A 13,876-nucleotide genomic window follows, 5' to 3' on the forward strand; every position below is an offset into this window, starting at 1 on the left:
ACACACCCTGTTCGTCACATCAATATATATATATCACTAGCTTTAACCATGCATGAGAATAATGTGCGGCGCCAATATGAACCTTGAGAAGACCCCGAAACTTTGCTCGATCGTTTTTTTATAGTCAAATCGCAATTGGAACAGCTGCGTGCAACACTTCGCGTATGGGTGACCGGATTGGAACAGTTACGTACGTACGTACGTGAGCAGTGGCCGCCTTAATGGGCCGAGTCGCAATAACGTACAACTTGCCTGCATGCATGTACTTTGTCTTTTAGCACCATGCATGACTTTATCATGTCTGGCGTCCAGACATATACTTATCGTTCGTTTTATTTATATAGTAAAATCCGATGGTTCGATCGACGATCAAACACACCCACACATGGGCGGCGGCTGATCGAGCGCGCGACGAGAAGCAGCCAAGATGATTCGAACGAGACAGTGGCCGCGCGCGCGCGTTTGATCAAGTAGCCAAGTTTTTTTTTAATGAATTCTCTCATCGTAGCTGCTCAGGTTTTCCTATGTCAACTGATGGCGGCTTTGACAATGGCAGTCGCTGGAGACTTCCGAGATCCCTCGAGCTTTACGACATGCAGCTTGTGGCCGCACTGCATGCTCAGGTCAACAGCAAGTAAGTTTTGCTGGTCTGGTAAGCACTTTGTTCCGCCAGCTTATATATAAAGCTCGGCTATTATATAATGTTTTTTTATTATTATTTTAGGTGTAGACGGCTAGACGTAGAGATAGACCTGTCCTGGGCAGCAAGAGGACCCAAACATCGCTTTCTCTCCAAGTACGTACTTTTGCAGCAGCTAGCAGGTTCGAGGAACATGGCCGAACGCCAGTACTACTGTAGTACACGGTATATATACATGTAGACCGTGTACGTGCAACCTTTGTTTTAGCCGCCCGGCAGTAGTTTGTTTTCCTGGCGGCCGGGGAGTCCGGACAGATTACTTGCTGGCTATATGCATCATGCTAGCTAGTATATGCCAGTCGTCGTCACATTTATATATAGGATAGGAATATTAATTTGATTACTAAACAAATGAAACCGTCGCCTCCCTTTGTGCGTCGTCGTTGCGTCCAGAGGACCTGTTCCGGCAACACGTTTTAGTCATTCTCGATCCGTTTGCTATATATATACGATAATCCATGTATCTGTGTCTAAACTGCACTGTTTTTTTTTAATGTTCAGCAAGGTCATGTGTGTGGATATATTTCCTTCTTTTTCGTACGGATTGAACCACGCATGCAAATCACGCACATCAGGTGGACGGACGGACGAACTCACGGTCACGGACACATGCGTGGGCGTGCACGGCGGCTGCTGAATTTCTGTGCAGTCAAGTACAACGCGCGGGGCCGGTGTCACAGAGATGGCGATCGCGCGCCGTCTGTTTAGACTGAAACGTCCATAATTAATTTTCTCTACTGTTGTTGGATGGATAACCCGAAACATATATATGTGACCGCCCAACAATATCCGCCCCTGCTGCATGCATCTAGCTACTACTAATATTGGCTAGGACAGGTACTGTAGCTAGCTAGCCACGACATCGACGTCATTCGATCTGCTTTATGTCCATCGTCTAATCGTCTATTACAACGGCGATGCTGGCCAGGGGGGCAAGGAAGCAGCTTGGGCCCACTCATGCGCTCACGTTCACATTATCTCCCTCGGCCGAGCTTAGGAACAACTAGCTAGAGATGGCAGTGTATTGGAATGGTTTCTATGCACCTGATTGCAGTGGCGGAGCTCTATAAAATTAACGTCCCGGGCCACTCTAAGGTTATTTTAAACAGCTTCTAATATATTGTGCGGCTAAATATACCGCTAAAACAAAATATACCACAAACATAGACTAAGATAGTATTTACTTCAATTCAGCATCTAAAAATACAATAAACTTGGTAAAAAAATTTAAAAATACCTAATTAGAGATGATTTGGTCCTTCCCCGCCTCTAATAACTTCATCAACATTAGCACGTGAATTTGAACCTACACATTGCAAGTTAAATATTTGTATAAAATGAGAGATACAACATGACAATATAACTAATGAATGCAAAAATGTATAAGTGAGCACAAAAATATACCACTTGAACTTTGTGGAGGTAGCTTTTTCATACGACTCTTCAATTCTTGAAAATGATATAAAATATCATCACTTTGAATTCTTGCAAAGATATCTCTTTCTATATAGCATACCATTCTATGATTTAACCAATCATTTCCCATCTTATTTCTCAATTCTGTCTTGATGATTTTCATAGCTGAGAAGGCTCTTTCAACCGTGGCAGTTGCAACAGGCAAAATTAAGGCTAATTCAATGAGACGATAAACCAATGCAAAAACTAGGTGTCTCTCGGTTTGCACCATCTTAATAGCCAGATTACCAAGGTCTTCACAATTTGCAAAATCAGAATTACCCCTCACATCAACAATAAATATATCGAGTTGGTCTCTAAGGATCAAGAGGTCATATTGAGAGAAGTCTGCAGAATAAATCTTAGCCAATTCTATCAGCTGAGCTTTGTCATAGCTGGCAAATGAATTTCTTGGATCTAGACACGAAATGCATCTCAATAATTGAGTAGATCTTTCAGTGAAACGGTTGTTTAATTCCACAATAACTTGATCATACACAACAATAAATATCTCATTTTTGAAATGATGATAGTAAGTCACTAATTGACCTCCACGCCCCCTTGAGCGACCTCGAACAGTAATTGTGTCATCCATCTTTGGTACAATAATGTTATGTTGGTTACAAAAGGTCTTTACCTCCTCAAACAATTCTTCCCATCCACTATCACGTACTTCACTAATATTCCGCAATGTGGCTCCAATCAATCCAACAGCAAGGACAATATTCTGATCTTTTCTTTGCAAACATTGTGACAAATCATTAGTCTTGCCTAATAACCTCATCATGAGATGCATAATAAGCACAAATTCAAAGCTCTCCATTTGTTTCAACAAACCAGAAGCCATGTATTTCTTATCCCCATTAGAGCCATCATCAGCCACAATCTCTAATACCTCTAGAATAGCATCCCACATGAGAACAATACGACATAAAGTTTTATGATGTGAACCCCATCGAGTATCCCCAGGTCGTGCTAGGTTGGTTTCTTGATTTTTCCCTCTACCTGAAAAAATTTCCCCTCTTTCCAACATGTTCACAAGTTTGTCATGGTGTTGTTGAGCCAATTGATCCCTTCTCTTACAAGAAGCATTAACACTATTCACAATCAAGTTGCACGTTTGGAAGAAATCAAATACAGAAGCGCAACACTTAGCAACTGAAACAACCACTAATTGCAATTGGTGTGCAAAGCAATGTATGTAAAAAGCATGTGGACTCTCATCTAATATTCTTCTTTGCAACCCATGAAATTCACCCCTCATGTTTGATGCCCCATCATAACCTTGTCCTCGTAGTCTATCCATTGACAACCCATAGAAAGAAAACATACCATCCAAAGCAATTTTTAGAGCTGATGATGTAGTGTCGGGTACCTCTTGTAACCCAATAAATCTCTCAATCACTTCACCTCGTTCGTTGACATACCTAAAAAACAATAGATGCATGGTTAAAAATTTGGCATTGACAAAAAAATAACCATTCAATTATAGACTAACCTCAAAACAACCGCCATTTGCTCCTTGATACATCTCGAGCCTCATCAACAAGAATGGAAAAGTTTCTATTCCCAATATCTGAAATAATAGCTTTGGTGGTCTGCTCTGCACAAGCTCTACAAATGTCTTTTTGGATATCAGGTGAAGTCATCTGATTAGTACGAAGCAAATTTGCTACATTTTTATCCTTGTCTTTGTACCAATGTAGCAACTCTAAAAAGTTTCCCTTATTGCTTGAGGTAGAGGATTCATCATGCCCACGAAAAGCAAGTGCTTGCAATAAAAGAAATCTTACAACTCCCAATATGACAAGCAAACGACCTTTATATTCCTCTTCCATCTTTTTACCCCCTCGATTCATCACATGAGACACACTTTGCCTCTGATTTTTGTAGTCCTCATAGGACCTTCTAGACTTATTGTGATCTATGCCATTACCATGAGCTCCAATGGTTTCACGTCCATCTTTCCATCGACGAAACCCAACAACCGTGAAGGCATCAACACCATAATTTTCAGCTCTTTGTTGTTTAAAAAGGTAGCAATAAAAACAAAAAGCCGCATCCTTAGCAATGCTATACTCCAACCATGGATTATTTACATACCATTCATCATGAAAAGACCTATTGCGATTGCTTATCATTCTTTTAGGATACTTATGACCTTTTGGTTGGCATGGACCCTTCGCAATATATGCTCTTCTGACAGCATCCCTAATGTTTGCATCAATTTGCTCAATTGGCATGCGAAGACCAGGATCGGCTATAACTTGATCGACATTATTGATATTGCTATCTCTTAAACCCATTGATTCATTTGCATTGCTACCTTCTGTCTCTAATGATGCTTGTCCCTCCTCAACACCTAATGTTTCTGATTCTATAACAGGTTCTTCTTGGGAAGGTTGGTTTGGTATTGATGAATTAGTTCGTATCAAAGGTGTAGGAGCCGGACAATAAAACGATCTCAATGTTTTTGTCCTCTTCATTCTTTAATTCTGAATTTTAAGAAACATTTAACAATCTAGTATTTAGCTTGTTATTTACTAGTTAAAAAAATATGAGAAAAAGAGACGCAAGAGAACGTACCTGCAGGCAGGCAGCCTGGCTGCCTAGTGCGCAACGGCGCAGCCGCGCAGAGAGCCAGAGAAGGCACGCTACGCTAGTCTGGCTGCCTGGCGGCTAGCAGAGGCGCTCTGCTATTGCTAGTCTGCTGCTCGATGCCTCGGCCTACGCGCACGCGGCTAGCTAGCAAAGGCACGCGGCTACGAGTCTACGACCTGGGCACCTGGCGGCCTGGCGACATGGGCGTCTGGCCCCTGCGCGGCTGCGCTGCGCCCTCTGCTCTCGTGAACTCGTCGATCTCGCGGCTGGCGGCTGGTTTTGGTATAGGAACGCAGAAAACAGACTGCTAGGGTTGTTTTTTTGCCAAAATCACTACTATATATATAAATTTTTTTTGGGCTACGACCCGGGCCGTGGCCCAGGTGGCCCGGGCCCTATATCCGCCCCTGCCTGATTGGTCACTCGCACCATCTCAATCTTAGATCACCGCATGCGTTGACTTTATTTAAGATTATGTTTGGTTGCTTGTATGTAGGAGTCACAGCCTGCATAGGTGTATACAAAATAAGCCATTTTTGTGTTATTAACCTATATCCACTCATATGCTCAAAAATATCGTATCTGGCTGGGCAGGGTAGCGCCAGCCTGCGCATGGACGTCTAGCCATCCAATCAGGCTGTATATATTACCTAAAGTCGGGTTCTGATCGTTAGAATTAATTTCTGGTAGCCAAATATTTTGCTTTCTCGGTCCTGTTTATGAGGATTGTTTCTGTAAAAATCATTTATAGATCAACGTGAATACAGAATCCGACCAGCCGTCACGATGGGATGAACCCGTCTCTTTCTAACCCCTGCGACATCCAGATTCTTGTGACAACTAGATTATCCGGGAATCCAGATTCCGAGAAAAACTCTTCAAAAAAAAAGTTGTCTCAGACATGCATATATAGATAAAGACCTTGTTTAAACGGGGTAGTTGTTCAACCACGTCCCAAACCTTTACAATAAGCGTCGGTTCAACCTGACTCGAGCACGGTCCGACTCATTATCCACCAGGCCCGTGGCAGCCCAACCCGATTACTGTGCCATTGCTTGGGCCTTAGGTGCGACACAACCGACTAGACTTGGTATGACCCATTTTTTATTTTTGCTTCGTTTTCCAGTAAAATACATATATTATGGTTATATATAGAACATGAAACACAAAAATTTGTATTTTGTTGGCTAGTTCGAATGAATGTCGACCAAAAACCACAGTTCAAACCCCCTGTTTTGCACAAATTTAGCTTATTTTTAAGAGAGAGAGGGGAGGGGAGCAGACACTCGAAGAAATATACGTGTTTGACGTACGATGACGCTTTATAGCAGTAGAGAAGTACGTCAACCCTGGAGCGAAGTGGTGGTGTCGAGTGAGGGGACAATGTTAGTGGCACTAAATATAGATGGCTATGTGGGTCGTGTTAAATAGGCCGGTATTAGGCATGACACGGGACTCGTGGTGCTTTGGCATGACACGATGTGATCAACATAGTGCCTGTGTCGACATGGCACGAGGTCTAGTGTCTTGTCTAGGTCGTTACCCTAGCGCGATGGACTAAGCCGAGCACGAGATGGCTAAGTGATCGACAAAGTTAGGCACGGCTTGAACCAACTTACGTTCTGTAGATGTGACTCTGATGTATGTATGTATCTATGATTTATTATGGTTTTAAATATTTTTAAATTCGGTCAATATTAGTATCTTAAAAGTTCTAGATCTTTTGAACTCTTAAATTGAAACAATGTCTAGACTGTCACGAGCACCACTAATAGCGGTGCTGGTGCCTTATAGTGCTGGCATAGCACTATCGTGTACTTTAGTGTCGTGTGTAGATCGATTGATGGATAGGCACGTTTATTACCATCACAACACGATACAATTAATAGCCGTGCTTTATATTATCATGCCTAATAGAGTAATAGTGTCGTGTTTTACGGTGTCCATGCTAAAGCCTTGCCGTAGCGCTGTCCTGATCTACTGTCCCGTTGCTTAACGTGAGAGGGTTCTGTATACGCGTCCTTGCTTTGTCGCTGTGTGCCAGGTCGGTTGCTTGTTGCTGAAAGACGGTGAAGGGGCTAGAGAGGAGGGCATGCAATGCAATGCAACGCAAAACACCAAAGCAGCCACGTCGCCTGCTTGCCGGTCTAGCTACACGTATGTGCGAAATTGACTTAAAAAAACTCCAAGCAAATCAGAAAAGTCTACTCGCGGCTGTACTAGCGTACGAAAATCGATCTGTGCATGCCTGGTTGCATACACACCTGCGTCTGCGTGTGTGTGTGTGGTGGTGGTATATAAAATCCAGAAACGGCACAAGCACACACACACAGAGAGAGAGACACACACAAAAGCAACGAACGCCATCGTGCATCCATGTGAATCGATCGATTAATTCCTGCAAACAGAGACCGCAGCCACAGGAAATGTGTACACAAATGTCTTCTCTATCTACTGGCCAGAGAACTTCCGTCGTTGAGCGCCGCGCCACAGCATGACTCACCCACATTATTAACGGATGGATCGATCACTGTCGTCGCCGTGTGTGTACCTAGCTACCTTGTTTTATGTGGTCGATCGAATAGGCATGGTCCGTTGATCCGATCGTTTGAAAATTGTAATTACCAAAGCCAATCAGGGAGCCACCGGAAGTTTTCTCTACGGCGCCTCGTCGAAAAATAATCCAACTTCTCGAATGCAAATTCAACACGTAGCGTCCAAGCCATTAATTGTTCACCTTGAATTCTTTTTACCGCAGGGTCGGAGCAGGCTAAGCTAGCTAGCTAGCAGCAAATCACGTGTCCACTTCATCCGTCTCGTCAATCCACGCTCAGCTCTTCTCCATAAAATTCTGATACTACTAATGGCAGTTGTTCACATGATTAATTATTTAGGAGGCTTAATTTATATGCAACACCTTATAATTTGAAGTAAATTTTGAATGTTTTAATGTCTTGTATTTTAGGATGGAGCGAGTTTCTTCAGATTATGAAATCTGGATACGAGTGCTGTGGTAAACTGGTAATCACCAAATCTGTACAAGCCCAAGCGAACTGCCCTAGCCTCACCTCTACTTCGACTCTTTCCAAATAAAAATCTTATCTTTTGACTCTGTTTTTCCTTAACCAGCGTCAGGTAGTGTTGAATTTCATAACGCCTACTACCAATCCCCTATTTAGCTATTTCATTCTAGACACCCCAAAATTCTCCCATCCCAATGAACGGCTGCTGCTAGCTACAGTACTAGCTTGCCACCCGCAGGCCGCAACCCGCCGTCTGCTCACATTTTCCCCGGGCATCCCAATCCTGACTCCCAAGCGTTTGTTTGACCTTCCGAAATCAACCCAGCCGCCCAATCGAGCAAGTGATACGCAGAGAGAGAGAGAGAGAGCAGTGTGTATGCGTATGTGTAGGCCCCACAGGCGGGTAGTACGTACGGAACGGAACGGAAGTACCGTCTGGTGTCCGGGCCTTTGATGCCCTTTTATTTTATTTATTATATAAAAATCGCCTGCTACTGCTAGGGGGCTAGGTGCTTGCTGGAGTACCTGCACAGCTTACACACTGTACCGTGTGGAAGCGTCGCTGGGTCAGCTAGTAGCTTCTCCCTTCCGTTCCGTTCCATTCCGTTGGTGGCCTCCTCTCCTCCTCCAATCTCTTTCTCTATAGTAGTAGTACTCGTTAGTTGTGTCTCTTCTCTCGGTTCCCTCCCTAGTCCCTCCCGCTATATATCAAGGCTCTCTCGCTTGGCTCAAGGCTCACCTTCTCCTACCTCTCGCCTAGCCTGCCTCGCTCCTCCGTTCAGGCAGGCTTTCAGCTACCGCCGCGCGGCCGCGACCGGCGGCCTCCTTTAGCGGCTACGTACGACGTATATACCGGGCAGGCGGGCACCGGCCACGGCCAACGCTAGCTGCTGCCAGGTTGCTGGAAAGAGCAGCTAAGAGAGATAATTCAGGTCTGATATCATTCTCATCACTACAAAGATTTATGCTGCTATACTGTTACTTTTCGATTGTTGGATGATGTCTGATCTGATGGAAGGGGGTTTCAGTTTCAGCTTCGGTTTCAATTTCAGCTGCATGCATGCAGCTAGCTATGGGTGTTCTCGTGTTCCAAGTTCTTTCTCTTCTACTTCCTTTTGTCATGCTGCCTTTTCTTTTTCCTTTTCCGTTCCAGTTATTAATTTGCCCATTTCTTCTCGATCTCTGATCTCCTCTTCGCTGTTCTTGGCTTCTTCTTGCATTTGCCGCCAAGAGCGCAAGAGGGATGCATGCATAAGCATGGGTTAGTTCCTGCTGCGGTTTCTCTTGTTGCAAACCGCGGTTACGCCCTGGCTGCAGGGGTATATAGTAGCTTATCACAATTATATTTCCGCTATAACTTTCTGTACCTCTGCCTTTCTCTGTCGACGGCTACCATGTGCAGCATGCATTCTCTTGACCTAGTAGCTAGGCTCCTTGGTGCGATAGCAAGGACAGAGAAGTTAATGACTTCTTCTTTGTTAGTTGTTGTTATTACTAAACTGTTGCTGGTGGTGTGCGGCTAGTTTGTTTCGTTTTATTTTCCTATGGGTGGCTGTGTCCTTGTTTAATTATATATTACCTACAGTATTAGATACTAGTTGGTGTCTACTCTTGATTTCAACGCTCTAGCTCTTTCTCTTCGGTGGGTGATGTGGTGGGGAGAACATGCATCTATATCTATCAAGTGCTCCTCCATTTTTGTTTTGTTGTTCTTGGACAGCTCGCCTATCCAAAGAACTAAAAATGTTTATATTAGCTTAGTATTTTCCCTGGAGCTATGAAGTTGATACTGGAAGACTATGTAATATGTTTTGTCTCATTAAGTTTCACAGACCCTAGAGCAAGAAATACTACAGTTAATAAAACCCATCCTTTTCTGGGGAGGACCTTTCGACGGTGCTGATCTAATTTGTGCCACTTGTGCCTTCTCTCTCACCAATTAAACCATATTTTCATGGCCATAGCATTCCGCCAGCTGATTGTAACGCCCGCAATCAATACCAGTAAGTGCCCACACACACTAGCGTTGTTTCTTGTTAGCACGGGTGTCACACATGTCCCAATCGTATTTAGTTGCATACATCTTAGGCGCGTACGTGCATCCATGGACCATGGTGTGGTGCCAATTATGTCAGTTGTCGTCTCTTCTACTCTCTGCAATCTTTACTGATGATAGTGGCATCGTCTTCTTCCTCCTTTTTCCATTTGTTTTCAGGAGTGGGATCGAGACGACATGAGGGACATGGGAGAGAAGAGGAGACACGGGCATGGACATGGACATGGACATCTTGTTGGGTTTGGAGCTGGAGGGGTTGTTGGACATGCCGCAGAGCATGAGGAGAAGCGCATGGAGCAGAAGAAGCTGGACATGAGCAGCATGTCCATGGACACCCTGCCACATCTCACCACGCCTCTTGGCAACATCACTACCCTGGATCTCTCCAACAACAACCTACAGGTATACATCCATAGTATATATGTGCTGGCTAGGCTTGTACTTACGATCAGCAGTTCTTGCCTCTCTTCTTGTGTGTTGATACCTTTGCATGTCATCCTGGTCTTCCATTTTTTTTTTTGTTCTATTCGAATGGATAACACGCAGAACACTTATCTTGACATGGTGTTGCATATTATTATATCAGAGTGATAAGTTAACTGCAAACATATAGCTCGTATGAGATAAGCATGAATTGTTATTAATATATGAAGGATAGCTCAGCTATCTAGTCATCTTCTTACATATCTTGCTATTGCTTTGCCGCTTGGGGATATCCGTGACATGTGAGTTCTGACTCAACCTCTGGGTGCTAAAAATATTCTAGTAAAAACCCTGTTGTAATAGATAGAGAAGGTATTAGAGCCTAATAACTAATTAAAAGTTACAGGACTTCAGAACATAGCTTATTCAGTTTTTGGCTGGACCTGAATACCTGATGTGAATTAGATTAGAAGGGCGAGTCAACTTTCCTGGAGTAGTACAAAAGTGTCGTATCTGCAGTGCACTGGGAAAACAATAACCATGCAGAGACAACTTGCTTGTTTGCATGTTATTACTATAGGCCTGCCTGTGCAAGTGGACTGGGGCCCTGAAAACGGCAAGGAAAAATCTCACTGTATTAATCACCAGTTTGACGATATTTCTGCAGTGTCGAGTAGGCACCAGACAGGAAGAAAAGTATCTAGTGTTTGAACCAAAAAAAAATGATCGATACATGCCAGCTGTTCATTAATTAATTATGTGGTGGATGGAGAAATACTCATCATATATACAGTACCACGAAAAACATGTAATTAATAACTAACGTGCTGTCGTTGGAAAAAATCTAAAACCGCAGAGCATTCCGGAGTCCATAATCGCGAGGCTCCTGAACGTGGTGGTGCTGGACGTGCGCTCCAACCAGCTCAAGTCGCTGCCCAACTCCATCGGCTGCCTCTCAAAGCTCAAGGTCCTCAACGTCTCCGGCAACCTGCTCCAAGAACTCCCGGCCACCATCGAGGAATGCCGGTAACTATATAACACATGCATGCATGCATGCCGCATATGAGCTGCACTGCTTCACTCACTGGCTTGCTGTGAGTGCTGACTACGTGAGACATGTGTGTGTGCCAGTGCGCTGGAGGAGCTGAACGCCAACTTCAACCAGCTGACGAGGCTGCCGGACACGCTGGGCTTCGAGCTCCACGGCCTCCGGCGGCTGTCCGTCAACTCCAACAAGCTCGCGTACCTGCCGTCGTCCACCTCCCACATGACGGCGCTGCGGTCGCTGGACGCGCGCCTCAACTGCCTCCGCGCGCTGCCCGACGGGCTGGAGAACCTCGGCGGCCTCGAGGCGCTCAACGTGAGCCAGAACTTCCAGTACCTGCGGGAGCTGCCCTACGGCATCGGCCTCCTCGTCTCGCTCCGGGAGCTGGACGTCAGCTACAACTCCATCGCCGCGCTCCCGGACTCCATGGGCTGCCTCACCAAGCTCGCCAGGTTCAGCGCCGCGGGCAACCCGCTGGTGTGCCCGCCCATGGACGTCGTCGAGCAGAGCCTCGACGCCATGCGCGCCTACCTCAGCGCGCGGATGAACGGCACCGCCAAGGCCAAGAAGAAGAGCTGGGTGCCCAAGCTGGTCAAGTACAGCACCTTCTCGGCGGGGATGATGACGCCCGGCCGCACCAAGGTGCACGGGAACAACACCGACGGCCTCCACATGTCGGATTACCGGTCGCTCGACGGCGGCGGCGTTGCGTCGTCGGCGTTTCTCAGCATGCTGTCGCCCCGGCGTCTCTTCTCGCCGCGGAGAAATTCGGCCAAGCACTAGTAGCTTAGCAGTGGCCACTGGTTCGGCGGGCTATACATGTGTGCTCCCTCCTTATTGCTGGCTATTTGCTTGCTGCTTCGATGTTCATATGACATGCACGTACTGTAGCGCAAGCTGAAGCTAATGATCTTGCTACTGCAGTTGTATATGCTTTGAAGAGAGGTATATATGAAGTGTGTATAGTAGCACGTAGTGCAATAGGGCATTAATGTACATAAGAATTAAGGGTGTCTTTCTTTCCATTGTTTACATTTGCGTTAGTGCTTATGCTGGAGTAGTCTTTTTGAAGGAAATTGTGTCATCACTACAGTAAACGGAACAACGTCCGACGGCCAAAACCGTCGGACATAAGGATTAAACCGTCGGAAATAGGTTATCTCCGACGGGAATGACTTATCTCCGACGGCTTTAAGCCGTCGGAGATAATTCGTCGGAAATAGTGCAATGTCCGACGGCAACCGTCGGACATAAGCTATCTCCGACGGCTGCGTGAGCCCGTCGGAAATAGTAAATCCCAATCGTTTTACCGGTCAGCCTGTGGGCCCCACAATCTTACGTCCGACGGCCCAGCGCTAAGCCGTCGGACATAACACATGGTTATGTCCGACGGTATAGAATGCCGTCGGACATAAGGAATGGTTATGTCCGACGGCTACCACTAGGCCGTCGGACATAACAACTTACAGAATTTACACAAAATTCTGTTTTTTAAAAAATCTGACATTTACAAAACAAAAACAGATTCATGCACATATACACATTCACATTCACAATCACAAATATACACATTCTAATAAGTATTCACAATCACAAATATTCTCACATAAATATTAACATTCACAAATTTAACATCAACATATAGGTTCGACGGTTGTTGCAAACTGAAATTGTGTTTCACAAACAAGTGTTGCAAAGTGTTTCATAAATAAACATCATGACACATCAATCATATCCATCGTCTGGATGGTTCGAGTAGCCACCTCCTCCGGCTGGACTCTGCGTGTTGAAAAGGTTGTTGAACCACGAATGTGTTGTGTCGTCTTGACCAGACCCATCTCCTGGTGCGGCAACTGAAGCTGGTGGTGTCTGAAATCCCTATTGTAAGGGAATTAGGCTTACACCTACTTCCTAATTGATTTTGGTGGTTGAATTGCCCAACACAAATAATTGGACTAACAAGTTTGCTCTAGATTATATGTTTACAGGTGCCAAAGGTTCATCTACAACTATACTAAATCGACTGTCCGGAATACCGTAGATTATTCCGGACAGGAGAAGCTTTTTGGAAAAACAGGCCAAGCACGGACCGTCCGGGCCCTTGCGGCGGACCGTCCGCGCCACAAGGATGACCCTTGGACAGAACCAATGCAAAAATCCGAGTCTGCACTATGGACCGTCCGGAGGATAAGCGCGGACTGTCTGAGACTCCGCTCGGACCGTCCGGCCTCAGGCGCGGACCGTCCGGTAGGCAAGGATCCGAAAAACCCGAAGGTGACGGGTTCGGAAGAATGAATTATAGCGGCCTCGCGGACCGTCCGGGGTGCACGACCGGACCGTCCGCGACTGTGTCTGTCTGACATCTGACGACACATTAAATGCAATATAGCCGTTGATATAGCCGTTACTGCTGACCGTTGCATTTTCAGCCGTTGATCTACAGGGGCGGACCGTCCGGACCTGGCGGGCGGACCGTCCGCGCTCAGCAGAATGGAGTAACGGCTAGGAAGTGGTTGGTGGCTATAAATACAACCCCAACCACCTCCATTCACTAGACCCAAGCATTCCAACCT

At 45.5% G+C, this 13,876-nt stretch overlaps 2 protein-coding genes across 3 annotated transcripts; one reads left to right on the plus strand and one right to left on the minus strand.

The window, feature by feature from the left end:
* Window positions 1-1,610: 1,610 nt before the first annotated feature.
* On the minus strand, window positions 1,611-4,984 carry LOC103645974 (zinc finger MYM-type protein 1-like). The gene is made up of 3 exons (XM_020548149.3): window positions 3,654-4,984; window positions 2,105-3,582; window positions 1,611-2,006 (listed from the first exon to the last, which is right to left on the minus strand). Exons 1-3 carry the CDS (start codon window positions 3,668-3,670, stop codon window positions 1,942-1,944), a joined length of 1,560 nt encoding a protein of 519 aa, XP_020403738.1. The 5' UTR covers window positions 3,671-4,984; the 3' UTR covers window positions 1,611-1,941.
* A 3,339-nt stretch (window positions 4,985-8,323) lies between these two features.
* LOC100502238 (leucine-rich repeat-containing protein 40) lies at window positions 8,324-12,352 on the plus strand. 2 transcript variants are annotated; one of them, XM_008670337.3, is made up of 4 exons: window positions 8,324-8,711; window positions 9,995-10,237; window positions 11,115-11,284; window positions 11,390-12,348. In XM_008670337.3, the coding sequence occupies exons 2-4, from the start codon at window positions 10,013-10,015 to the stop codon at window positions 12,084-12,086; spliced, it is 1,092 nt and encodes a 363-aa protein (XP_008668559.1). In that variant the 5' UTR covers window positions 8,324-8,711; window positions 9,995-10,012; the 3' UTR covers window positions 12,087-12,348. The 2 variants fall into 2 exon arrangements, with proteins under 2 accessions (XP_008668559.1, NP_001183644.1); NM_001196715.1 differs by lacking the exon at window positions 8,324-8,711 and having other exon boundaries at window positions 9,858-10,237; window positions 11,390-12,352.
* Window positions 12,353-13,876: the final 1,524 nt, after the last annotated feature.

This window comes from Zea mays, chromosome 2, assembly GCF_902167145.1.
Source record: "Zea mays cultivar B73 chromosome 2, Zm-B73-REFERENCE-NAM-5.0, whole genome shotgun sequence".
Lineage (NCBI taxonomy): Eukaryota > Viridiplantae > Streptophyta > Magnoliopsida > Poales > Poaceae > Zea > Zea mays.